The sequence below is a fragment of the Terrapene carolina genome, unplaced genomic scaffold, assembly GCF_002925995.2.
Source record: "Terrapene carolina triunguis isolate 2854851 unplaced genomic scaffold, T_m_triunguis-2.0 Scaffold926, whole genome shotgun sequence".
NCBI lineage: Eukaryota > Metazoa > Chordata > Testudines > Emydidae > Terrapene > Terrapene triunguis.
In genome coordinates, this window is record NW_020665277.1 from 7,869,017 (window position 1) to 7,894,541 (window position 25,525).

The window sequence follows — 25,525 nt, forward strand, 5'->3', positions numbered from 1 at the left end:
TTGAACCAGGCCGCCTCGAGCCGTCACAGTGATCCTCCTACTACCAATCCCCTCAGCGTCCACTGCAGCTTCCACTTTTCCCTTCATTGCCCCGCCAGCCACATATTCCCTTCCCGGTGCCCTGGTCCCAATCACCCCAGCCCGGCACTCTCCTTGCTTCCTGCCTCATCACCCTCCTCCTCCTCCCCCTGGCTCTGTCCGAGCTGGGCCGCACCCCAGTCCCCCAGTGGGATCACTCCGGTGGGCTCCTGGCCCAGGTGAGTTCTCTGGTGCTGGGCCATGGCCGCCTTCTGCCCGAAGCCCTTCCCGCAGTGGCTGCAGCGGTAGGGCCGCTCCCCGGTGTGGGTGCTCTGGTGCTGGAGCAGGGCAGAGCTGCGGCTGAAGGCCTTGCCGCAGTCAGCGCAGGCGTAGGGCTTGAGGCCGGTGTGGGTGCGCCGGTGGATGTTGTAGGTGGAGGAGACGCTGAAGCTCTTGCCGCACTGGGGGCAGCGGTAGGGCCGCTCGCCGGTGTGGGTGCGCCGGTGCTGCAGCAGCGCCGAGCTGACGCCGAAGGCCTTGCCGCAGTCGCCGCAGACGTAGGGACGCTCGCCCCGGTGGGTGCGCTGGTGCTGCAGCAGGTTGGAGCTCTGGTTGAAGCCCTTGCCGCACTGCGGGCAGCGGTAGGGGCGCTCGCCCATGTGGGTGCGCTGGTGCCGGATGAGGTGGGAGCTCTCCACAAAGCGTTTGCCGCACTCGGCACAGCCGTAGGGCTTCTCGCCGGTGTGGGTGCGCCGGTGCCGCAGCAGGTCGGCGCTGAGCCGGAAGGCCTTGCCGCAGTCCGGGCAGCCGAAGGGGCGCTCGCCGGTGTGGAAGCGCTGGTGCTGGGTCACCTTGGAGCTCTGGGCGAAACGCTTGCCGCACTGCGGGCAGGGGAAGGGCTTTTCCCCCGTGTGCACCCGCCGGTGCTGTGCCAAGTCCGAGCTGTGCCCGAAGCTGCGCCCGCACTCCCCGCAGGTGTAGGGGCGCTCGCCGGTGTGCGTGCGCTGGTGGATGATGAGGTTGGAGCTCTGCGAGAAGGCCTTGCCGCACTCGGTGCACTTGTAGGGGCGCTCGCCGGTGTGGGAGCGCCGGTGCTGGGCCAGGTGCGAGTCCTGCCGGTAGCTCTTGCCGCACTCGGGGCAGGTGTAGGGCTTTTCCCCCGTGTGCGTGCGGCGGTGGCGGGCCAGGTGGGAGCTGTTCCCGAAGCTCTTCCCGCAGTCAGGGCAGATAGTGGATTTCTGCCCCTTGAGGGCTTTGGGAAGGAGCTCGGGGTCCTCTGATCCTTCGGGTGTCTCCCCCGCGGGGTCTCCCTGCTGCCGTCCCACCCAGCCGGTGTCTCCACATGCAGGGCTCTGGGACCTCCCGCGAGACTCAGCTCCCACAGGCCCTTCCTGCTGGGGATTCTCCTCCTCTGTCCCGGCACCTGCTGGACGAGAGAGAGAGTCCAGGCAGGGCTGTGCCGGGGATGGCAACGGGCTTTGCTACAAAGAAATCAACATTTGTACCAATCCCACAGCCAGAGCCCCCCAGCCCCTGCTCTGATGTGCTCTGTCCTGCCCGGTGCTGCAGGGGCCCTCATCAAGAGATGAGACTGAGACCCGGGTCCCATTGCGCCTGGCGCTGCACAGACCCTGACTGCGATCTGGGGCCCCATTACGCCGCGCACTGCACAGACCCCAGCTAAAACCAGGGCCCCCTCGTGCCGGGTACTGCACCCACCCACCCACCCCCCGAGAAACAGTCCCTGCCCTCACAATCTAAAGAGGACAGGGAGGCCCAGAGGGGGAAGCGGCTCCCCCAGGCCCTGCAGCAGAGGCCAGAGGCGGAGTTGGGGAATAGAACCCAGGAGTCCGGGCGCCCAGCCCAGCTTCGGAGAGCAACAGCGATCGCTCCCCTGCGGGTCTTCTCCTCTGCGGCCTCTTCCAAAGATCCCGGGTCTGCACCGCGCTGGGAAATCCCCTGAGCTTCCCCGCTCGGCTCGGACCCCAGTGGAAAAGCCCGGCCGGGCAGCAGGACCCGCAGCTCGGGGGGCGAGTGTAACCCACCCCCTGGCCTCCCCCTTCCCTCTCGGAGCCGCGCGTTCCTCACCCGTGCGGGCGGCTCTGGGGAGCTCCCTGCCCGGGGAGCGCTGGAGATCCGGGACCCGCGGCTCTGCCCCCGGCTCCATGCGGGGGGGCAGGGCGGGGAATGCCGCTTGGGGGGGGGGGGGAACAGCGGCTATTTCCTACACACAGAGCTCCGGGGGGTTAATCCCCAGACCCGCCCCCGTCCCTGCTGCCCCGGAGCTGGCTGGGGTGTGGGGGGGTCTCTAGCCCCCATCTGGCTCCGATCCCCCCGGCCCTGCGGCCGCTTCCCCCGGGCAGCGATTTCCTGCCTCCGCGGCTGCTTCTCTCCCTCCCCCGGGGCCGCCCCTGGCTGCGCCCCGCTGCGGGTTCCCCGGGGTGCCGGGCGCTGGGTTCCCCGGGCGCGCTGGCTCCGCGCTCGGCCCCGCCGCCGCTTTCCGAGGGGGCGGCTGGGATTGGGAACAGGAAGGTCCCTGCGTTATCCAGACCCCTTCGCCGCACTTCCGACGCCTTGCGAGGAGGGGGAGAGATTTTCCCAGGGAAGAGGGGGGAGGGGCGAGGGCTCACCCTGGGGTGGAGGTGGGTGATGATCATGGGGGCCCTGTCCCCGGGGAGGCAGGTGAAGCCCCCTCACTGCAGTGATCCCAGTCCAAGAGCCTCCTGTATTTCTTCAACGTCTGCCACAGCAGAGCCTTTTTATACGCCTTGCAAATCCTCCACAGGCACTGGCTGAACCAGCACTGAGATGCAGCCACCTCTGGGGTGGGGAGATGCAGCCACCTCTGGGGTGGGGGCTGGGTATACAGGGACCCCGCGCCGGGTGCTGACAGTGGCCTCTGGGGTGGGGTGCAGAGGCTGTTTACCCAGCAATCCCTTCGCAGCAGCCACCTCCGGGGTGGAGCACGGCTCTTCTCAGCCCCCCACTCCTGGTTCCAAAGGTTGTAAACTCCGAGGCAGGGTCCGTGTTCTGCACATAACTAATGTCCCTTTATTATCAATTTAGCAAAGCTGGCTGGGTTTATTGTCTGGGATGGGGGTGGCCAACCTGTGGCTCCGGAGCCACATGCGGCTCTTCAGGAGTTAATATGCAGCTCCTTGTATAGGCACCGACTCCGGGACTGGAGTAGGGTGACCAGACAGCAAGTGTGAAAAATCGGGACAAGGGGTGGGGGGTGGGGTAATAGGAGCCTAGATAAGAAAAAGACCAAAAAATTGGGAAAAAGAACAGGAGTACTTGTGGCACCTTAGAGATTAACAAATTTATTTGAGCATAAACTTTCGTGGGCTACAGCCCACTTCTTCGGATGCAAGAATCTTCGGATGTAGCCCATGAAAGCTTATGCTCAAATGAATTTGTTAGTCTCCAAGGTGCCACAAGTACTCCTGTTCTTTTTGCGGATACAGACTAACACGGCTGCTACTCTGAAAAAAATCAGGACTGTCCCTATAAAATCGGGACATCTGGTCACCCTAGGCTGGAGCTACGGGTGCCAACTTTCCAAGGTGCCGGGGGGTGCTCACCAGGGGCGGCTCTATGTATTTTGCCACCCGAAGCACAGCAGGCAGGCTGCCTTCGGCAGCATGCCTGCAGGAGGTCTGCCGGTCCCGTGGCTTCGGCGTACCTACCGCCAAATCCGCGGGACCGGCGGACCTCCCGCAGGCATGCCGCTGAAGGCAGTCTGACTGCCGCCCTCACGGCGACCGGCAGGGCGCCCCCCGCGGCTTGACACCCCAGGCACGCGCTTGGTGCTCTGGTGCCTGGAGCCGCCCCTGGTGCTCACTGCTCAACCCCTGGCTCTGCCACAGGCCCTGCCCCCACTCCACCCCTTCCCTTCCCATCCCATCCCCTGAGTCTGCTGTGCCCTCGCTCCTCCCCCTCCTGCCTGGAGCCTCCTGCACCCCACGCAACAGCTGATCGGGAGGTGCGGGGAGGGAGGAGGAAGGCGATGATCGGTGGGGCTGCCGGTGGGTGGGAGGCGCTGGGGGCAGGGAGCTGATGGGGGGGCTGCTGATGTATTACTGTGGTTCTTTGGCAATGTCCATTGATAAATTCTGGCTCCTTCTCAGGCTCCGATTGGCCACCCCTGGCCTGGGAGATTCCTGCATACCTGACTCTTCCACTCACCTATTGTGAGACCTTGGGCAAATCATTCCTCTCTCCTGCCCTTTGTCTATCTTATATTAACCTCTTTAGGGCCTCGATTCTCTCTTATTCTGTGTCTGCGCCGCGCCTGGAGCCCTGATCTCACGGGAGGCCTCTAGGCGCTACTGTTAAGATTAACTATAATACGAGTAATTAATTAGTCTTTCCACTAGTCTCCCAATCTTGAAATGAAGCATTTTCTATATGAAAAAAACAAACAGATTTTATAATAATAATGAGATATACCTATCTCATAGAGCTGGAAGGGACCCTGAAAGGTCATTGAGCCTTTACTAGCAGGACCAAATACTGATTTTGCCCCAGATCCCTAAGTGGCCCCCTCAAGGATTGAACTCACAACTCTGGGTTTAGCAGGCCAATGCTCAAACCACTGAGCTATCCCTCCCCCTTATTTATTGGGTGTCTTTGCAAACGACAGATACAACCGGCCTCTCCCCCAAAGTCATGGCAGAGCATGGGGCCATTTGCATGCCTGATTGGAGTCTCCAAAGCTACTAACGCCATTGACCATTCAGATGTCTTGTTGACTTCATGAATCTGTGGTGGGGCTAGGAGGGGAAAGGATACAGCTCCCCGATCACACAAGGAGACAGAGAATCATGAGCAAAACAGAATTCAACAGCTGCTTTCAAACAGGGCCAGGCCTGCGTTTTTCTGTCACAGGGGGAAGGTGTGTTACTTACAGGCCTGTTCCAACACCCATTGGAATTAGTGGAGAGGTTCTGTGAGGTTCTCAGATCCCCAGCTGGTGTGAATGGGCTGTAAATCCACCGGAATCAATGGGGCGATTCCAGTTGACACCAGCTGAGACTCTGGCTCACTGATTTTGATGGGAATTGGATCAGGTCCTGAATTCAGGAATCAACCAAACAGTCTTGAGTCTCTTTGGAGTCTGCACTTGGATGCCAAGTGCTGTGCTGCAGGATAACGAGGGTGATGCTGCAGCTGGGAACAGTGAAGATCCTGCGACTGTCCCTGAAGGCCAGGATGTGACCTCAGATTATATCAGGAGGACTAGTTTGGAGAAGAAGTCAGTGAAAACCCTGGAGAGGGGGATGTGCCTGGCCAGAGACTGGAAATCCAGGCTGGTTACTGCAACTCTCCTTCCCTTCCCTCCCATAGTTTTCTGGATAAATTGTACTTTCAACACTGAGGACTTTAAGTTATGGCCAAATAATTTACTGTCCTGGCTAATATGCCGTGCATTGGTATTGGGTGTGTGTGTGTGTGTATGTGTCTGTCTGTGGGGTAGTGCAGACGCCATGACATTTGCACAGCCTCCTCTATCTTCCCCTCCCCTCCACCAGCCTCTGCTGGGCACAATCCCAAGTGGATGCAGAGCCCTGGGGGAAAAGGTTTCTGAAAAGCCAACTTTGTTGTTTATCCAAGAGTTCAGAGTATGGGCTATACGGCTTGTGCTGAAGCCCACAGTCTGTAGCAAATTCACAAACAGAAATCGGCACCCCGCTGTGGGGGTGGAGGGGTTCAAACACTGCTTGGATCAATGCTCTCCATCCTAGCTCAGGCTTCAGTTGGTTTCCTTCATTTCTCCCCAATCGTGGTAGCTTATTCTGGGAAGTTTCTCTTGCAGCATGAATTCTCAATGGCCTTTCAGGAGAACTGGGGTGCAAACCTGCTAGGGCCTCCATAACAGCCAGGTCTCTACCAAATTCACAGCTCATTTTGACTAATTAAAAAACCCTCTGGCCTTGAAATTGACTAATGTCACCATTTCAGATGTTTCCATCTGACATTTCATGGTATTGTAACCATAGGGGTCCTGCCAAAATGGGAGAATGGGGGAGTTCGGAGGTTGTTGTAGGGGGGTCACAGCATTGTCACCCTCACTTCTGTGCTGCCTTCAGACCTGGGCTCTGAGGGCAGCAGCCAGCAACCTTCCTGGAGATAGAGGAGGTTCCCAGATGTGGAGGTAGGTCCCAGCTGCTGGGAGCACCTGTCACGGAGTCCCTGCGCAATGCTTTGGAACTGCTCCCCACAAAGCCAGTCAGGACTTTGGGGAGCCTCCTCTCCCTTGGAGCAGACGGTCTTCAGGGCAAGAAGCTCACACGGCTTCACCTTCCTGGGTCTGACCTTGGAGCATTCAGCATATACCCCTCCGTGCACTTCTCACAGCGAGTCTGTCCAGGTGGGGTGCTGGGGAAGCCACAGGGTCCTGCACGCACCCCCACTTCGCAGTCAGACGTGACTCTTAGCCAGCCAGTAAAATAGAGGTTTATTAGATGACAGGAACACGGTCTAAAGCAGAGCTTGTAGGTACAGAGAACAGAACCCCTCAGCCGGGTCCATTCTGGGGCCCAGCGAGCCAGACAACCCCGTCTGCCCTCACTTCCTGTCCCCGGCCAGCTCCCTACTGAAAACCCCCTCCAGCCCCTCCTTTCTGGCCTTTGTCTCTTTCCCGGGCCAGGAGGTCACCTGATCTCTTTGTTCACCTTTAGCTATTCCCTTACAGGGGGGGAAGGGCCCCGGCCATTTGTAGCCAGGATACAGAGTGTTGGGCAATTATGCACACTGGAGACTTAAGAAATGCATAGGGGAAACTGAGGCACCCACACAGTATTCAGAGGAAACATTAAGAACAGTCCCACTTCGTCAGAGCATCTCAGCTGGGGACTCCTACCTGCTAGTCCCTGGCAGATTAACGCAAGGGCCTTGGCCAATGTGGGGGCATCCAGAAAAATGGACACCTGAGCCCCAGAAGGAACTGCAAGGGAACCCCTGAGTCCCAGCTGCAGATGCCAGGCAGAAGCCTCAAGCCCAGGCATGCAGCGCGCCGGCAGGCGTGCGGAGGGGCATGAAAGTCCTGAGCTCAGCGCCCCAGGAGATGCTCACTATCATAAGATTCAGTCCCAGTCCAAGGAAGGTATAAATTATTACACATCAAGTAAATGTTTCACCTTCATAGTCCTTCCTAGCAGATGGGGGCTTTGGTTTCACTGTAGACCTGGGTAATCACTTACCACTGGCATTGGTAATTCCAGGTGCAGTTTTATAGACCCCGGACTTCTTATATCAGGGGTCGGCAACCTTTCAGGAGTGGTGTGCCGAGTCTTCATTTATTCACTCTAATTTAAGGTTCCGCGTGCCAGTCATACATTTTAACGTTTTTAGAAGGTCTCTTTCTAGAAGTCTATAATATATAAACTATTGTTGTATGTAAAGTAAATAAGGTTTATAAAATGTTTAAGAAGCTTCATTTAAAATTAAATTAAAACGCAGAGCCCCCCAGACCGGTGGCCAGGACCCAGGTAGTGTGAGTGCCACTGAAAATCAGCTCGCGTTCTGCCTTCGGCATGAGTGCCATAGGTTGCCTACCCCTATCTTATATACTCAGTGGGGGAGGTAGAAGTCTTAAAGTAAAAAACAGCCTCAGAAATTGTTTCCAGTAAAACAGACAAGCAAAGAATATCTTCCTTCTATCTTAAATACAGTACAGACATTGGGGGTGGAGCAGAATAAGGACCAGTCTATGCCTTGAAGTGTAAAAGAGAGGATCGGTCTCTAGGGTGCTGACCAGAAGAGAGTCCCTCGCAGAGAATCCATAAATTTCGTAGCTTCTGTTGCTGTGCAAAAACTGTGCCATTATCCTTCAGGCTTAATCTGAAATGTGGCCGGAAATGAAATGTAGTACGTCATTGGCCTTGTATGTTTATTTCCATGGCCTTATTCAACTGTCTGGTGCCACATTTTAAAAACTTCATCATTAAAAAATGAGGAAAGATCTTGGTCTCACATCTGCTGGGGGCTTCGGGGCAAAGAAACGGTGCTCCCTCTCAATTTCAAAATCAGTTCCCGAAGGGAGTTTTAAGAATTCAGGGACAGCCTTATTTAGGAATTCAATAGATTTGCCTTTCTCAAAGCCCTCCAGAAAGGCAACCAAATGCAAATTATTATATCTTGTTCTGCCCTCCTGATAGTCCACTCTCTCCTGTAGGGCTCTAATTCTCTGCACTTGCTGATTTGAGGAGGTGTTACTGGCTGTTACAGAGTCCTCCAGTGCAGACACATGGGCCTCAACTTACCCCACTCTCCTTCGTAGGCTGGTTTGATGAGCTGCAGAGGTCTTTTTCACATCAGCAATGTCTGCTGACATTGTTCTTCAGAGAGTTAATTCTTCTGAGATCTACTGAAGCACCTGCAAGGTTTGTTCAGGATTCTATCCGGAGCTTCTTCCTACACCTCCGTATGACATGAGCTCTCAGATAGCTTTTGCTTTTTGCAGGCCTGCTTCGTTACTGGAGACGAGGAGAGGTCCAAACTCTTATCCAGGGATCCCTTAGCAGATGGTGCATGGATATCAATCTAAATTAACTACATCTATAGTAGGATTGCTGTTATTTTGAACAGATTCTGCGGGGTATAGCGAGGAGCTTGGAGCTCAGGCAGCCTACCTCCCGTTGGCTCCCCCTGGAATCCTGTTGGTATTATTAACCATATATTTGATGAAAGTGGCCGCTAGTGCCACTAGCCAGCTAGGGCATGTCTACACAGTGAGGGGCAGCCAACAGCAGCAAGTCTCAGAGTGTGGGTCAACAGACTTGACCTTGAATTACTGTGCTAAAAAGAGCTGTGTAGACATTGCAGCTCGGGCTGGGACCCTAGGCTGAGTAGCCAGGTCTCACAGCTATTTTTAGCACCGTAGCGTGAGCTCCGCAAGCCCAAGTGTGTCAACCCGGGCTCTGAGACTCACTGAGCCCAAGCTCCAGCCCGAGGTGAAACATCTCACAGCTATTGTTAACGCTGCAGAGTGAGCCCGAGTCCGTTGACCTGGGCTCTGAGACTTACTGCTACTTGCTGCGGAGATAGCCCCAAAGTGGCATAGTAGGCTGCTGTGGGGGTGGAGTATGACTGACTTACTTCTGCTCTCAGCTATCTCCGTGACACCACTGATTTCCTGAGAAAACTACAATACATTGGTGATCTTCCAGAAAACACCATCCTAGCCACCATGGATGTGGAGGCTCGCTACACAAACATCCCACACACAGATGGAATACAAGCTGTCAGGAACAGTATCCCTGATGATGACACAGCACAACTGGTTGCTGAACTCTGTGACTTTATCCTCACGCACAATTCTTTCAAATTTGGTGACACTATATACCTCCAGACCAGTGGCACCGCTATGGCCCCACAATATGCCAACATTTTTATGGCTGACCTGGAACAACGCTTCCTCAGCTCTCGTCCACTCACGGCCCTTCTCTACCTACGCTACATTGATGACATCTTCATCATCTGGACTCATGGGAAGGAGACTCTGGAAGAATTCCACCACGATTTCAATAGCTTCCACCCCACCATCAACCTCAGCCTGGACCAATCTACACGGGAGGTCCACTTCCTAGACACCAGAGTACAAATAAGTGACGGTCACATTAACACCACACTATACCGAAAACCCACCGACCACTATGCCTACCTTCATGCCTTCAGCTTCCATCCCGGACACACCACACGATCCGTCTACAGCCAAGCGCTGAGGTACAACTGCATTTGCTCCAACCCCTCAGACAGAGACCAACACCCACAAGATCTTCACCAAGCATTCTCAAAACTACGATACCCGCACGAGGAAATAAGGAAACAGATCAACAGATCCAGACGTGTACCCAGAAACCTCCTGCTGCGAGACAAGCCCAAGAAAGAAACCAACAGAACTCCACTGGCCATCACCTACAGCCCTCAGCTAAAACCTCTCCAACGCATCATCAGTGATCTACAACCCATCCTGGACAACGATCCCTCACATTCACAGGCCTTGGGAGGCAGGCCAGTCCTCGCCCACAGACAACCCGCCAACCTTAAACATATTCTCACCAGCAACCACACACCGTACCACAGTAACTCTAACTCAGGAACCAATCCCTGCAACAAACCTCGATGCCAACTCTGCCCACATATCTACACCAGTGACACCATCACAGGACCTAACCAGATCAGCCACAACATCACCGGTTCATTCACCTGCACATCCACCAATGTAATATACGCCATCATGTGCCAGCAATGACCCTCTGCTATGTACATTGGACAATCCCTACGTAAAAGGATAAACGGACACAAGTCAGATATCAGGAATGGCAATATACAAAAACCTGTAGGAGAACACTTCAACCTCCCTGGCCACACAATAGCAGATTTAAAGGTAGACATCCTGCAGCAAAAAAACTTCAGGACCAGACTCCAAAGAGAAACTGCTGAGCTTCAGTTCATTTGCAAATTTGACAACATCAGCTCAGGATTAAACAAAGACTGTGAATGGCTAGCCAACTACAAAAGCACTTTCTCCTCCCTTGGTGTTCACACCTCAACTGCTAGCAGAGGGCCTCATCCTCCCTGACTGAACTAACCTCATTATCTCTAGACTGATTCTTGCCTGCATATTTATACCTGCCTCTGGAAATTTCCACTACATGCATCTGACGAAGTGGGCATTCACCCACGAATGCTCACGCTCCTATACGTCTGTTAGTCTATAAGGTGCCACAGGACTCTTTGTCGCTTTTTACAGATCCAGACTAACACGGCTACCCCTCTGATACTTTACTTCTGCTCGGCAGTCACCTTTAATCTTCCCTCATTAAGGGTTTGTCTGCATGGGGAATTTTACAGGCCATACACAACTGTAATTATATATCTCTCACTCCCCACGTGGACACACTTATTCCAGAATAAAAGTGTCCACATGGGAAGTTGTACCAGTATAACCATAGCGGCATAACTATACTGGTAGAACTCCTCATATAGACAAGCCCTAAAAGATACACAAATGCGCACAAGTATTCCTCCTCCTGCAACATCCCAGTTTTCAAATGATCCATATCTCCATTACCAGGCATTCTCTGTCTTGGTTCCTGTCGCTGTGCCCTTATGATCAGTGTTCCCACAAAATTCAACTCCATTACCTTGCAATTCCCACTAATCCCCCCATCCCTGCCAAAGGATCCGTTCCTACCTTCACCAGCTCCTTTGCCCTCCTGAATCTCGGATCTGTAATCATAAATAAGCCAATACTTCCCGCCCATCCTTCTTACACCTTGTACTTAAGTGCCCCTCTCCAAGCAAAGAAAGTACCATACCACTGTTTTATATTACACGTGGAATCCCTATTGTGCTGCTAGAGCTAATGTAATCGGAAGTTACACTTGCTGTATTGGGTTTCTTGTTCACATGGAGGTTTACCAAGGGTGTAACAAGCTTTTGTGTTTGATTGACGCTTTTCCCACATTCAGTACATTTGTGAGGTCTCTCTCCCTGGTGCGCTGACTGTTGCTGGGTAAGGGTGAACGTCTGATGAAAGCTTTTCCCACATTCAGTGCATTTGTGAGGTCTCGCTTTGCGATGCACTAACTGATGCTGGGAAAGGGTGAACTTCTGACGAAAGCTTTTCTCACAGTGAGGGCATTTAAAGGGCCTCTCCCCAGTATGGATCCTCAGGTGCTTAGTCAGAGTTGATTTCTTCCTGAAGTCTTGCCCACATTCCGTGCATTTATGAGGTTTTTCCCCCGTGTGGGTTCTACAGTGACTGGAAAGGTCCCCTTTCCGCCTGAAGCTTTTGTCACAGTCAGGACACTGATAGGGTTTCTCTTCTGTGTGGACTCTCTTATGCAGAACAAGGTATGAGCTCTCTCTGAAGCTTTTCCCACAGTCAGCGCAGCTATAGGGTTTCTCCTCTTTGTGCGTCCGCAGGTGTTTACTGAGTGTCGACTTCCGTCCAAAGCTCTTCCCACAGTCAGCACATACATAAGGTTTCTCTCCCGTGTGGCTTTTTTGATGCCTTCGGAGGTGTGAGTTCTGGCGGTAGCTTTTCCCACACTCAGCACAGCTGTGTCGTTTCTCATCTGGGTGGATTTTCTGATGCAGGTCAGCGGCTGAGCTGCTACTAAAGCTTCTCTTACTTTTACTTTGTGTATTCAGTTGTGCTCCCACCTTGGTTCCCTGGTAGGCGACGGTGCGGTTCAATTTCTTAGAACTTCCTTCACATACAGCAGGTTCACAGTCTTTCCCCCCTGCCGGGTAAACTCGCTGCTGTCCTCTCCTTCCCCGACTCTTACCAGCATCTGCCCGTTCACATCTCTGAGATGCCTCACGAGGCTCCGCTCCCATTGGCTTTTTCTGTTGGGGATGCTCATCCTTGTTCTCACTCACAATCCCATTGTTAAACTCTCTATGCATCTCTTCATTGTGGATTCTCTGATGCTGAATAAATCTCTCTCTCAGGATAAAGAGCTGGCGGCACACTGGACACTTATGGGGTCTCTCCAACTTGTGGACTGTGTAACGATGAAGAACAAGGCTTGTCTTGTGTCTGAAGCTTTTCCCGCATTCATTACATTTATAGAGTCTCTCCCCTGTGTGAATTCTCAGATGTATCTGAAGGCACTGTTGTTGAGAAAAGCTTTGGCCACATTCATTACACTTGTAGGCACCCTTTTCTGCACAAGTTTGCTGACAATGCTTAATGAGGAGCGAGCATTTATTGAAACTTTCCCCAGGTTCAGTACTTGTGTTTGGGCTCTCCCCCGTGCAGGCTGTCTGGTGGGTGTTGGTGTCTTTGGATTTCTCTAAACTTCTTTTGCTATGAGTGGATTTACTCCTGCCTGGAGGGTCTTCCCAGAGCCTCTCTGTCCTGCCCTGACTCTCACTGGCATCTCTCCACTCAAGGCAACAGTGTCTCCCTGAGAACATCCTTTGTGGTTCTGCTCCTGTAGATACAACTTTCTGGGCTTTTTCCTCCTTCTCGCTCACCATCCCAGCACCTGTCGGGAGAAAGAGAATCCAGATGCGATTCATTGCCTGTGCTGGGTGCAGAGGGGGCAGCAAAGGGATTTGTCTCTGATCAGAAAACCTGATGGACAAGAAGCAAATTTCCCTAATATTTCCCTGGAGGAATGAGGAGGGGCCAGTTCTGACTCAAAGTCCCATCTGAACCTTAAGAAAAAGGCTGAGGGAGGAAAAGGCTTCAGGGTCAGGCAGGACAAGTGGGAGCCAGGAGTGACTCCTGCCCTGAGGACAGGACACAATAGAGAGTGAGATGAGATGAAACAGAACAGGAGCAGTCCTTAGTGGGTTTGCTGAGATCCCAGCTTTTCCCTCAGCCCCAGATGGTTTCCTGATTGGTGTCACTCATTCCTCACCAGTGCTAGTGCCTCTTGCGTTCTCCCTTTCATCAGAGCGCTGGAGATCTGGGAACCACGGCTCTTCCCCTCGCTCCATCTGGGACAGCACATCTGGTTTAGCGATCGGAAATCCTGCTCATTGGAAAGAGGTACATGCATCACAACATATCAAGTATTTCTCGATCACTTAACTACAAAGAACAGCAAAGAAAATCTTGGAATGAAGGGGAAAGACACAATCCATGTAGGTTGTCACCCATTCAGTATCCCATTTTGGCAAGCAGATTATCTGGTGGGAAATGGGCTGTGTTCCTTATAGGAAATTTAGGCCATGTCTACACTAAAGGGACTATAGCAACTGCTCACCCAACGACAAGAGAGTCTCGTAATTCTCCTGCAGGACATCTCTGTAGAGTTCCTTCTGCTTTTCATCCAAAAGAGCCCATTCATCTTCAGAGAAGAACACGGCCACCTCCTCAAACGTCACTGGCATCTGAAATGACATGGGTCCCCCACTCAGCCCCTGTCTGGTCTGGCCACAATCCCACCAATCAGGCACAAGCTGAGCAGCAAAGGGCAGAGCCATCACCATCAACGCAGCATTATGGGGGGGAGGAATCCCATTTCCCAATCTCCCAACCTCCTCCACACAGCAAGAGATGCCAGACTCAGCCTGCCCATCCCCACAGAGCTCTTAGCCCCAATCCAGGCCACTCAAGCAAGCACCTGGAGCCACAAGGGAGCCCCACTCAGCACATCGGTTCCCGCAATAGCCTCACCACTCAGTCGTGGGATGAACAGCCAGGGACAAAGTCTGGCCACCTGGAGGGGCATGAAGTGAGCTATCCAGCATGTGGGAGGAGCTCCACATGCACAAGGCACCTCCCAAAAAAGCGGTGTGATTGTTTTATTGATGGGGAGAAGGAAAGTTGGAAAGGCTGGTGAGCGATGGAGGAGCTGAGAGGAGGTAGGAGCAATGAGCAAGGACAGACAAGGAAGCAGCACGGCCCGGCAGGAAGAACAGTACAGACCATTTCACCACTCACCATAAAGCCAAATCTATGGAGTGAGGCCACCATATCTTGGTCTCCTTCATTCCCCTTATCAGGAGGAGCAGAAAGATGAGGTCCAGGTAGGTCTAAAGGATGATAAAGATACGGTTGGAGGGACCCACACAGACACACACGCTCCTGGACCTCACGACTTTACTAGGAACAGGGAACCACCCACCCTTCACACGCCACTAGACAACCAAATGCTGCTCCAATGATTTCATACAGGCTGCCTCAGGGACACCCCTCCCTGCTGTGCTATCCATGCTCCCCAACACCACATGCATCTCCACACACAACTTATTACCTAGTTGCCGTGAATACTGCAGCTTCTCTCTGAGGTCACAGCTCAGTTGTGGCCCTGGGCGATGGAACCTCTGTGACCTTGAGCTGGACGGGGGCTCCATCGTCTCAGAAATCCCTTCTCTTCCGATCACACAAACTGAGACCTGGGAAACATAGACATTGTTAGCTCTGTGTGAGGGACAAAGGTAGCATCTGAGGGGTAGTGACAAATGGCTCTCGGAGTTTCTACTAAACAGAGTTATTGAAAGCCAATGGGCCTCCCACAGATATGAAAGGGGCTCTGTGTCCCCCCCACATTTCCATCTTCCAGTTTTCACCAATATCAGTTGGGTTCTGCCCATTGATGACTATAAGATATCCCTCAATTTTGTATTTCTTCCTTGTAGCCTTCTGCCCAGACCAAGCCTTCTTCCTTCCTGGGCTGATTTTTTCTTCCTAGTGAACCCTTTCTGAACTCAGGTGATGTTACCTCAATTCTGCCTTTTATTTGACTGATCCTGGCACCTAGGACTATCAGATCACAATTGCACTCCTGCAGGTAGTTGGCTCTTTTTATGCTTGTTAATTAACATCATTATTATTTATTGGTATTACCCTAGAGCCCAGGAGTCCTAGTCATGGGCCAGGATTCCATTGTATTGGGTGCTGTACAAAGAGAGAGAAAAACGATATTCGATTCCCCAAAGAGCTTCCCTTGTAACATAATCCCTCTACATTTGAAGGGCATCACTCAAAGGGGTATCTAATTTTCTCATGAGTCTGAATTAACAAAATTTTATGTAATGGAAACCTTTTTGTATGAATTTCTGCCACATGCAGATTTAACTGTTCCTCTTACAGGATGTATTTGTCACATTCAGATCTAAAAGGTTTTGACCCTCAAAACTGAGGACACACTTTATTTTACATTTCACATTGATCATTTGGACAAGGGTGCCTGTTTGCTGAGCCATCTCTTACTTAACGGGTAGTAATTTCCAAACCATGCTAGTATAACCAAGGTACGGACTAAATCTTCACGAATTCCCTTGGTGCTTTTGTCTGAAGACATTGGTCAGTGGGCAGCAATCTTTAATTTCCCATTTCAGCTAGGGAGAAATTTAGATTACACTAACTAGTTTAAAAGCAATGCGGTCTGTCACTCTCACTTCCACAGCCTCCTAGGGACTGTCAGGAAAGTTACAATATGTCTACACTAGAAAGGTTATGCTGGAGCCCAGCATAGCCCCCTAGTGCAGACGCAATGTACACTGACAGAAGTGTTTCTGATGGCAAGTGAACACCTCCCCGAACAGCATTAGCTATGCTGCTAGCAGCATTTTTCTTTCAGCATAGCTGTGTTCACACTGGGGGTTTTGTCAGCATAGCCATGTTACTGAGGGTGTGTGGTTTTTCAGCCCTGACTGACAGACCGACACCGGCATAAGTTTTAAGTGAAGACCAGGCCTCAGTGCCTCTTTTAGAGTACAACCAACTTTTGGCCGCACACCCAGAAGTGTAGCTGGTGCTCTTGCTTTTTCACTGTTTCTTTTGCCTGGAAGATGTTTACCTTAAACTAAACTTTACAGAAGCAATAACTTAAAGGGATAGTTCCAGTAAATAACCCCCAAATTCCTTGTTGAAGCTAATTAATACTCCAATTGTATGGAGGTTAGTCTGACTTTGCATCCACAGTTGGAATCGCAAGGTTATACATGCCAAAAATAAAACTACCTAAGCATAACATAGGCTCTTTTAATTTCTCACTTGCATTTCACAGAATCATAGACATGTAGGGCTGGAAGGGGCCTCAGAGGGTCATCCAGTCCAGTCCCCTGGGCGGAGGAAGGACCAAATAAACCTCCTAGAACATCCGTGACAGGTGTTTGTCCAACCTGTTCTTATAAGCTAGCGATGATGGGGTTCCACAACCTCCCATGGAAGATTATTCCACAGCTAAACTCCCCTTCTAGCTAGAAAGCTTTTAACAGTATTGGACCCAGGACGGACCCCTGCAGAACCCCACTAGATACATCCTCCCAGTTTGATAGCAAACCATTGACATTTACTCTGAGTAATTTTTACTCTTTGAATAATTTTTTTCATCCACCTTATCGTAATTTCATCCAAACCACATTTCCCTGGTTTACTCGTGATAATGTTGTTATCTGGGACTGTGTCAGAAGCCCAACTAAAATTGAGATGGGAAGCACTAGACGTGACCTCTTTATCCACTAGGCCAGTGACCTTCAGCCTGCTCAGTGCCACGGCAACAGCCAGCATTAAAAACTTTTTTAACCTTTTACGAAAGGAACAGAAAAAAGAAAAGAAAAAACAGTGAAGCCATTTGAAATATCATGTATTAAGCAAGGCTTTCATTTCAACTATACCCCGTATTCCATTTTCCTTTAGCTGTAGAATGTTTTTAGGAAGGGGGGGGGGGGGGGGAAACTTCAGAAGTCCTTTGGATGGTGTTATGGATGGTAACAACATTCTTTTTTGAGGGGGAAAGGAGAAGAAGTTAGATGAAATGGGCTGGATCTGTTGTTTCTATTGTTCAAGTCTGATCTTGTTTCCTTGAAGACAGAACAAGACAAAATGCACAGAAGAGGGAAGAGGAAAGAACAGCAAAGATAGAAAATGCAGTTCTGTCTCGCATGCTGACTCTTACTTGTAACCCAGGTCTTGGAGAAACAGAAAATGGAAAAGGTACTTGGTTGTATTGCAAGGTTTACAAATTCCTCATCCCAAAATTGGGATTGTCAAATCTTATTTGATTAGATGACATATGAACTTTTCTCATGTTAATAAAGATAAGAACTTACAACTCACTTTATTTACACCTAAAACAATCTTAACAGTGCAGCTGTTCTGTCTTAAAAAGTTTAGAAACACACTAGCTCTTATCACATTTTGACTGAATGCCCAGAGTGGGTAAAGTTCGAAAAAATCTCCCAATCCCATCCCCCACCTCTTCCATATTTAAAGCTGCACGTCATGAACCGTGACAATGTCATGCACAAATGGTTAAATTTCCTGACTTGCAAAAATTTGAGCCCTAGTGGCATTTTTACCCCTATATATTTCCTCCTTTTTAAAAGGAAGCAGCCAGCTAATGTTCTTTAGCCACATGTGCATCCATAAGCCATTTGCTACACCCAAAAGGTAGTTAAAATCCACCAGCATTTTAGTCTATGGCAGACCTTGCCCACCAACATTTCACGGCTACTGAGGCAATGTAGCCGCTCCCAGAGATCTAAGCCGAATCACCAGAACTGCGCCAATTCACATACACAAAAACAACCACCAACACGTTTTGTTTTTCCAATCACAAAAATCTTTTGGGCTGCAACAACCCTTTCCAATGGTTTGAATCTCAATTTACAGTCAATGCAGTAGCAGCCTTGAATTAAGTTGGCATTCAGTTAAAAAAGAGTTACTCGTGATGTTGTCTGAGCAGAAGTTTGCTTTAGCAACTTAACCTTTAACAATTTAAAACACTTTATTTGATCACTTTTGCATTTTGCTTAAAAATGCCTTTATGTTGATGGTTCAAAGTTATTACCAGTTAGAGAAACTACAAACCTTAAGATACACAAAAGAAACAAAGCATTTGTAAAAAGATTTCAAAAACAGTAATAACTATCAAACAAAATTATAAAACCCTCAGATTTTTCAAATAAGACCATTAGCAGATGGCTTTGCATGCCCAACCCAAACAAATTCAAACACACTTGGATAACAATTGCTAGTTTGCCAGAGTTTTCAGCTACTGAGTACGTACATGAATCTTAACCAATTTGGGCCCATTGATTTCTGATCCCACACACTTCCAGTTTATCAAATACAATCTTAACAGAATCCTAGAGTTATAGGATTTACAAATCTCGTTTGATTAGATGCTATCAAAATCACAGTTAAACCCTTCCCAGGTTAATAAAGGTAAGAACTTACAACTCACTTCATTTGTAGCTAAAACCAACTTAAAACTGTGGCTGGGTGGAAAAGCTTCCCCCACTGATTTCTGATCCCACACACCTCTCATTTACCAGACGTGATTTTAACACAATCCTAGAGTTAGATCAGCAGGCCTGTTTGTTTTGAGTAACCCAATCTGTCTGTTTCCCTTTTGTACCTTTTCCCATTAGTATTTTTTATAGGTGACTTGAACATTTTATAAAATTTTAGCCATTTTCCCACAGTTGGTGTAGGACTGTCTGGCCCCAGTTATTACAACAGGTGTACATGTAATGTAGTTTTTATTACCACAGTGCTTCGGAGGCGTACTCCTGGACCATGGTCCCATTCTGCTAGGCACAGCAGTGTGAAATGCACGTTTGGATGTAAATATCACTAGGCAGAATCGTCACTAAAAGGAAATTAGTACGTACAGTTTTCTTTCTCCGGCTATGAACTCCGACTGTTCCTCTTACTGTCGCTGAGTCTCTGAGTTGATGGAGTTTCTTCTTGGTGGTTTCTAGAGACTATGGAACAGAGAGATTCTAGTAGGGTAAAAATCTTCCGTAACTCAGGAAACATCTTTTCTACAAGGGACGCCCTGATTTTCAAATATAGTTGGTTTTCAACCAATTGCACCAAAGAAATTATTTTTTTCAGAGGCTTTCACAGGAAGCTTTGAGCTTAAAGCAAACTCTACTGCTCTGTGTCTGTGAAGTTCCTACTTCATTCACATCAGAGCCCTGAGCTACTTCCGCTTTTTCAGTAAAAAAGGATCATCAAATGAGGAGGGTTCTTTATAGCTCTTCTCCATTTTCAACCAGTCACACTGAAGAAATTATTCTGTTGAAGAAGTTCTCAGCAGGAAGCTTTTCGCTTAAAGCAAACTCTACCACTCGGAGTCTGCTTGTAACAACAGAAACATACTGGAATAAGGAACTTCCTCTCCCCCCCCCCCCCCCCCCCCACAGGGTGAAGAGCCCCGAGTTACTAACCCTTTTTCAGTAATAATCAATGATGAGATACGGAGGGCCTCTACGGCTTTCCAGCTTTTCCTTTTCAAAGCATGCGGCTGGCTAGGGTGGAAGGGAGATACACTGACATTGAGAGAGAGACAATCCTTTTTTTGTTCACGTGGATTAAAGATTTGCCTTATTAGCTACTCTTTTGTAACTTTGTCATTTCTACAGTGTTATATTTTACATTTTTTTTCATTTACTGTCACTTTCTTAAAGTGCCCAGTTTTAGGTACCAAACTTAAGACAAATTGGAGAGGGGCCAGAAGACAGCAAAATAAATAAATAAAATAGTAAGAGATTCAGAAAACCTGACCTATGAGGAAAGGTTAAAAAATCTGGAACGTTTAGTCTTGAGAAAAGAAACTGAAGGTGGACTTGATAATAGTCTTCAAATATGTTAAGGGCTCCTATAAAAAGAGGATGGTGATCAATTGTTCTCCATGTCAACTGAAAACAGGAGAAGAAGCAATTGGCTTAATCTACAAGGGAGATTGCGGCCTGGTCTACACTACGAGTTTAGGTCGACTTTAGCAGGGTTAAATAGAATTAAGCCTGGACACGTTCACACGACGAAGCCCTTTCTTTCGACTTAAAGGGCCCTTTAAACCGGTTTCTTTACTCCACCTCCGACGAGGGGATTAGCGCTAAAATCGGCCTTTGCGGGTCGGATTTGGGGTAGTGTTGACGGAATTCGACGTTATTGGCCTCCGGGAGCTATCCCACAGTGCTTCATTGTGACCGCTCTGGACAGCACTCTCAACTCAGATGCACTGACCAGGTAAACAGGAAAAGCCCCGCGAACTTTTGAATTTCATTTCCTGTTTGCCCAGCATGGAGAGCACAGGTGACCACGCAGAGCTCATCAGCACAGGTAACCATGATGGAGTCCCAGGATCGCAAAAGAGCTCCAGCATGGTCAGAACGGGAGGTACGGGATCTGCTCGCCATATGGGGAGACGAATCAGTGCTAGCTGAACTCCGTAGCAGTAAACGAAATGGCAAAATATTAGAAAAGGTCTCAAAGGCCATGAAGGACAGAGGCCATAACAGGGACACACAGCAGTGCCGCATGAAAATTAAGGAGCTAAGGCAAGCCTACCACAAAGCCAGAGAGGCAAACGGAAGGTCTGGGGCAGAGCCGCAAACATGCCGCTTCTACGCGGAGCTGCATGCCATTCTAGGGGGTGCAGCCACCACTACCCCAACCGTGTGCTTTGACTCCGTCAATGGAGAAACACGCAACAGGGAAGCGGGTTCGGGGTACGCGGAAGATGATGATGATGATGATGATGAAGAAGACAATGAAGATAGCTCACAGCAAGGAAGCGGAGAAACCGGTTTCCCCAACAGCCAGGATATGTTTATTACCCTGGACCTGGAACCAGTAACCCCCGAACTCACCCAAGGCGTGCTCCCAGACCCGAGGGCACACAAGGGACCTCCGGTGAGTGTACCTTTGTAAATATTACACATGGTTTAAAAGCAAGCGTGTTTAATGATTAATTTGCCCTGGCAATCACAGCCAGTACAGCTACTGGAAAAGTCTGTTAACGTGTATGGGGATGGAGCGGAAATCCTCCAGGGACATCTCCAGAAAGCTCTCCTTCATGTATTCCCAAAGCCTTTGCAAAAGGTTTCTGGGGAGGGCTGCCTTATCCCGTCCGCCATGGTAGGACACTTTACCACGCCAGGCCAGTAGCACGTAGTCTGGAATCATTGCATAACAAAGCATGGCAGCGTATGGTCCCGGTGTTTGCTGGCATGCAGACAACATCCATTCCTTATCTCTCTTTGTTATCCTCAGGAGAGTGATATCATTCACGGTCACCTGTTTGAAATGGGGTGATTTTATTAAGGGGGCATTCAGAGGTGCCCGTTCCTGCTCGGCTGAACAGAAATGTTCCCCGCTGTTAGCCACGCGGTGGGGGGGGGGGGGGGGGGGGGGAGGGGGTCGTCCGGGGGACGTGTGGGGGGAGGGGGTGGGGGAGGGTAGTTGGGTTTGTGCTGCATGTTAACCCGGAAACCCCAGCCCCTCCTTTTACATTGCAAACCCATTTTAAATGGCCAACCCAACTGGTCCTTGGTATGGGAAATGAGGGCGCTACTGTTTGAAACCATTCCCACATGTTATGAGGGTTAAAAAAGCCAAAAGACTGTGGCTTACCATGGCTGCCTGCAAGCCGAATTCTGTTGCCTGGCACCGCGTGAGTGATCTCTCACACCAAACCGGCAGGATCTCAATATAAGAGGAAAAATGCGACCTTGTAATGAAAGCACATGTGCTGTGTAACGTGAACAGCAAAATTTAACGTGAAAGAGTGTACCCATTGTTCTCTAAAATGTGTCTTTTTTAGCCACCTCTCCCTTGTCCTCCACCAGCTGCAAATGTTTCTCCTTCGCAGAGGCTAGCAAAGATTAGAAGGAGAAAACGGCGGACTCCGGATGATATGTTCACGAAGCTCCAGATGTCCTCCCACGCTGAAAGAGCACAGCAGAATGCGTGGAGGCAGTCAATGTCAGACTACAGAAAAGCACAATATGAACGAGAGGAGAGGTGGCGGGCTGAATCGCGGGATGAACAGAGCAAGTGGCGGGCTGACGATGATAGGTGGCGTCAGCTTGCAGACAGAAGGCAAGAGTCGATGCTCCGGCTGCTGGAGCATCAAACTGATATGCTCCAGCGTATGGTTGAGCTGCTGGAAAGGCAGCAGGAGCAGAGACCGCCGCTACAGCTACTTTCACAGATATTGTGGAGCGCACAGCAAGCAGCAATAACAATGGGGAGATTCTTTTCGCTGAGGTCTGAGCGAGTCAGTAAGCTGCGCCAGCGCGCTTTTAAACATCCAAATGCACATTCCACCACCATTCGGCACTTGCTCAGCCTGTAGTTGAACAGGTCCTGACTACTGTCCAGGCTGCCTGTGTATGGCTTCATGAGCCATGGCATTAAGGGGTAGGCTGGGTCCCCAAGGATCACGATAGGCATTTCAACATCCCCAATGGTTATTTTCTGGTCCGGGAAGAAAGTCCCTTCCTCCAGCTTTCGAAACAGACCAGAATGCCTGAAGACGCGAGCATCATGTACCTTTCCCAGCCATCCCACGTTGATGTTGGTGAAACGTCCCTTGTGATCCACCAGGGCTTGCAGCAGCATTGAAAAGTACCCCTTGCGGTTTATGTACTCGGTGGCTTGGTGCTCCGGTGCCAAGATAGGGATATGGGTTCCGTCTATCGCCCCACCACAGTTTGGAAATCCCATTGCAGCAAAGCCATCCACTATGGCCTGCACGTTTCCCAGAGTCACTATCCTTGATATCACCAGGTCTCTCATTGCCCTGGCAACTTGGATCACAGCAGTCCCCACAGTAGATTTGCCCACTCCAAATTGATTCCCGATTGACCAGTAGCTGTCTGGCGTTGCAAGGTTCCACAGGGCTATCGCCACTTGCTTCTCAACTGTGAGGGCTGCTCTCATCCTGGTATTCTGGCGCTTCAGGGCAGGAGAAAGCAAGTCACAAAGTTCCATGAAAGTGTCCTTACGCATGCGAAAGTTTCGCAGCCACTGGGAATCGTCCCAGACCTGCAACACGATGCGGTCCCACCAGTCTGTGCTTGTTTCCCGGGCCCAGAATCGGCGTTCCACGGCATGAACCTGCCCCAGTAACACCATGATTTGCAAATTGCTGGGGCCCGTACCTTGTGTGAGGGCTGTGTCCATGTCAATTTCCTCATCACTCTCGTCGCCACGCTGCAATCGCCTCATCGGCTGGTTCTGGTTTTGCTTTGGCATGTCCTGGCTCTGCATATACTCCAGGACAATGCGCGTGGTGTTCATAGTGCTCATAATTGCCGCGGTGATCTGAGCGGGCTCCATGATCCCAGTGCTATGGCGTCTGGTCTGAAAAAAGGTGCGAAACTGATGGACGGAGGGAGGGGCGACTGAGGACATGGCATACAGGTACAGGGAATTAAAATCAACGAAGGTGGCTGTGCATCAGGGAGAAACACAAACAACTGTCACACAGAATGGCCCCCACAAAGATTGAACTTAAAACCCTGGGTTTAGCAGGCCGTTGATTTCACGGAGGGAGGAGGAAGCAAATGAATACATCTATTTTTTACATCTTAAGCTGGCAGCAGACGGTGCAGCATGACTGATAGCCCTCGGCATCTTCTGGGTGCTTGGCAGAAGATACTGTACTACGACTGCTAGCCATCATCGTCAAGATGGTTCAATCGGACTGCCGGCAGGACTGAGTCTCCAGGAGACAAAGCATGTCTGCCCAGGTGCCTCTGATTGAACTGGAATACGACGATGACGGATATCAATCTTAATACACCATCCACTGCCAAAAGGCAATTAGCTGCTGCTGTGTAGCAATGCAGTGCCACGTCTGCCGGCACCCAGATGACATATGGTGACGGTGAGCTGAGCGGGCTCCATGCTTGTCGTGGTATGTTGTCTGCACAGGTAACCCAGGTAAAAAGGCGCGAATCGATTGTCTGCCGTTGCTCTGACGGAGGGGGAGGGGCCTGACGGCATGTACCCAGAACCCCCCGCAACACTGTTTTGCATCATCAGGTATTGGGATCTCAACTCAGAATTCCAAATGGGCGGCGGAGACTGCGGGAACTGTGGGATAGCTACCCACAGTGCAACGCTCCGGAAGTCGACGCTAGCCTCGGTACTGTGGACGCGGTCCGCCGGCTTCATGCACTTAGAGCATTTTATGTGGGGACACATACAATTGACTGTATAAAACCGATATCTATAAAACCGGCTTCTATAAATTCAACCTAATTTCGTAGTGTAGACATACCCTTAGAGAGCTCAATGGGTTTAGCTTTGCAAAAAGAAGATTCAGAGGTGATTTGTTACAATTTAAATGCCTTTATGGGGAGAAAATCTCAGGGCCTAAAGGGCTGTTTAATCTAGTGGAGAAAGGCAGAGCCACCGCCAATGACTGCAAGCTGAAGAAAGCTAAATTTGAATTAGCAATAAGGACCAAATTTTTAAACCACTGGAACAAACTACTAAGGGAAGTTTATATAAACCTATGGGGCTGATTTCCACTAGATAGCATTGAGACGTAGACCTCATGGAATTTTGAAAAAGGATCAGATAGAAACAGAGATAACAAACCTCCAGAGTTACACTAGCGGAATTAATATATAATGTATATATGAAGAATCTGTTTCAGGGCACAAGCCAACAACTGGTTGACAGGATTAGACAGAAACTTTTGCTAGGGACAGATTTCCCCATAATTGTCCACTACGGGGTTTCCTGGCATCTGAAATGACATGGGTCCCCTACTCAGCACCTGTCTGCTCTGGCCACAATCCCACCACTCAGACACAAGCTGAGCAGCAAAGGGCAAAGACATCACCATCAACGCAGCATTATGGGGGGGAGGAATCCCATTTCCCACTATCCCAACCTCCTCCACACAGCAAGAGATGCCAGACTCAGCCTGCCCACAAAGCTCCCCATTCCTCCAGAACTCAGCCCCAACTCAGGCCACTGAAACAAGCACCGTTTCACAACTCACCATAAAGCCAAACCTACAGAGCGAGGCCACCATCTCCTGGTCTCTTTCATTCCCCTTATAAGGAACAAACAAATAGGGCGCAGGAAGATCTAAAGGATGACAAAGATACCGTTAGAGGGACCCACACAGACACACACGCTCCTGGACCTCACAGCTCTACTAGGAACACGGATTCACCCAGCCTCCACATGCCATTAGACAGCCAAACGCTGTCCCAATGATTTCATACAGGCTGCCTTGGGGACTCCCCTCCCTGCTGTGCTATCCATGCTCCC

General features: G+C 50.3%; 1 protein-coding gene across 2 annotated transcripts; it reads right to left on the reverse strand.

The window, feature by feature from the left end:
- LOC112122611 (zinc finger protein 629-like) lies at nucleotides 1-25,336 on the reverse strand. 2 transcript variants are annotated; one of them, XM_026661048.2, is made up of 8 exons: nucleotides 25,251-25,336; nucleotides 19,114-19,206; nucleotides 14,745-14,886; nucleotides 14,432-14,523; nucleotides 13,752-13,878; nucleotides 13,404-13,517; nucleotides 11,482-13,025; nucleotides 1-1,226 (listed from the first exon to the last, which is right to left on the reverse strand). In XM_026661048.2, the coding sequence occupies exons 1-8, from the start codon at nucleotides 25,281-25,283 to the stop codon at nucleotides 132-134; spliced, it is 3,240 nt and encodes a 1,079-aa protein (XP_026516833.2). In that variant the 5' UTR covers nucleotides 25,284-25,336; the 3' UTR covers nucleotides 1-131. The 2 variants fall into 2 exon arrangements, with proteins under 2 accessions (XP_026516833.2, XP_024058599.1); XM_024202831.2 differs by lacking the exons at nucleotides 11,482-13,025; nucleotides 13,404-13,517; nucleotides 13,752-13,878; ... (2 more) ...; nucleotides 19,114-19,206; nucleotides 25,251-25,336 and adding an exon at nucleotides 2,107-2,515 and having other exon boundaries at nucleotides 1-1,444.
- Between the last annotated feature and the right edge of the window lie 189 nt (nucleotides 25,337-25,525).

Excerpts from the sequence above, each read along its gene's own strand:
- LOC112122611 (XM_026661048.2), bottom strand. The coding sequence starts at position 25,283 with ATGGTGGCCTCGCTCTGTAGGTTTGGCTTTATG. Across the intron at positions 13,879-14,431 it reads TCCATAGATTTGGCTTTATG|ATGCCAGTGACGTTTGAGGA; the intron begins GTGAGTGGTGAA and ends ATGTCATTTCAG. Across the intron at positions 13,518-13,751 it reads CGAGACTCTCTTGTCGTTGG|GATTTCCGATCGCTAAACCA; the intron begins GTGAGCAGTTGC and ends TCCAATGAGCAG.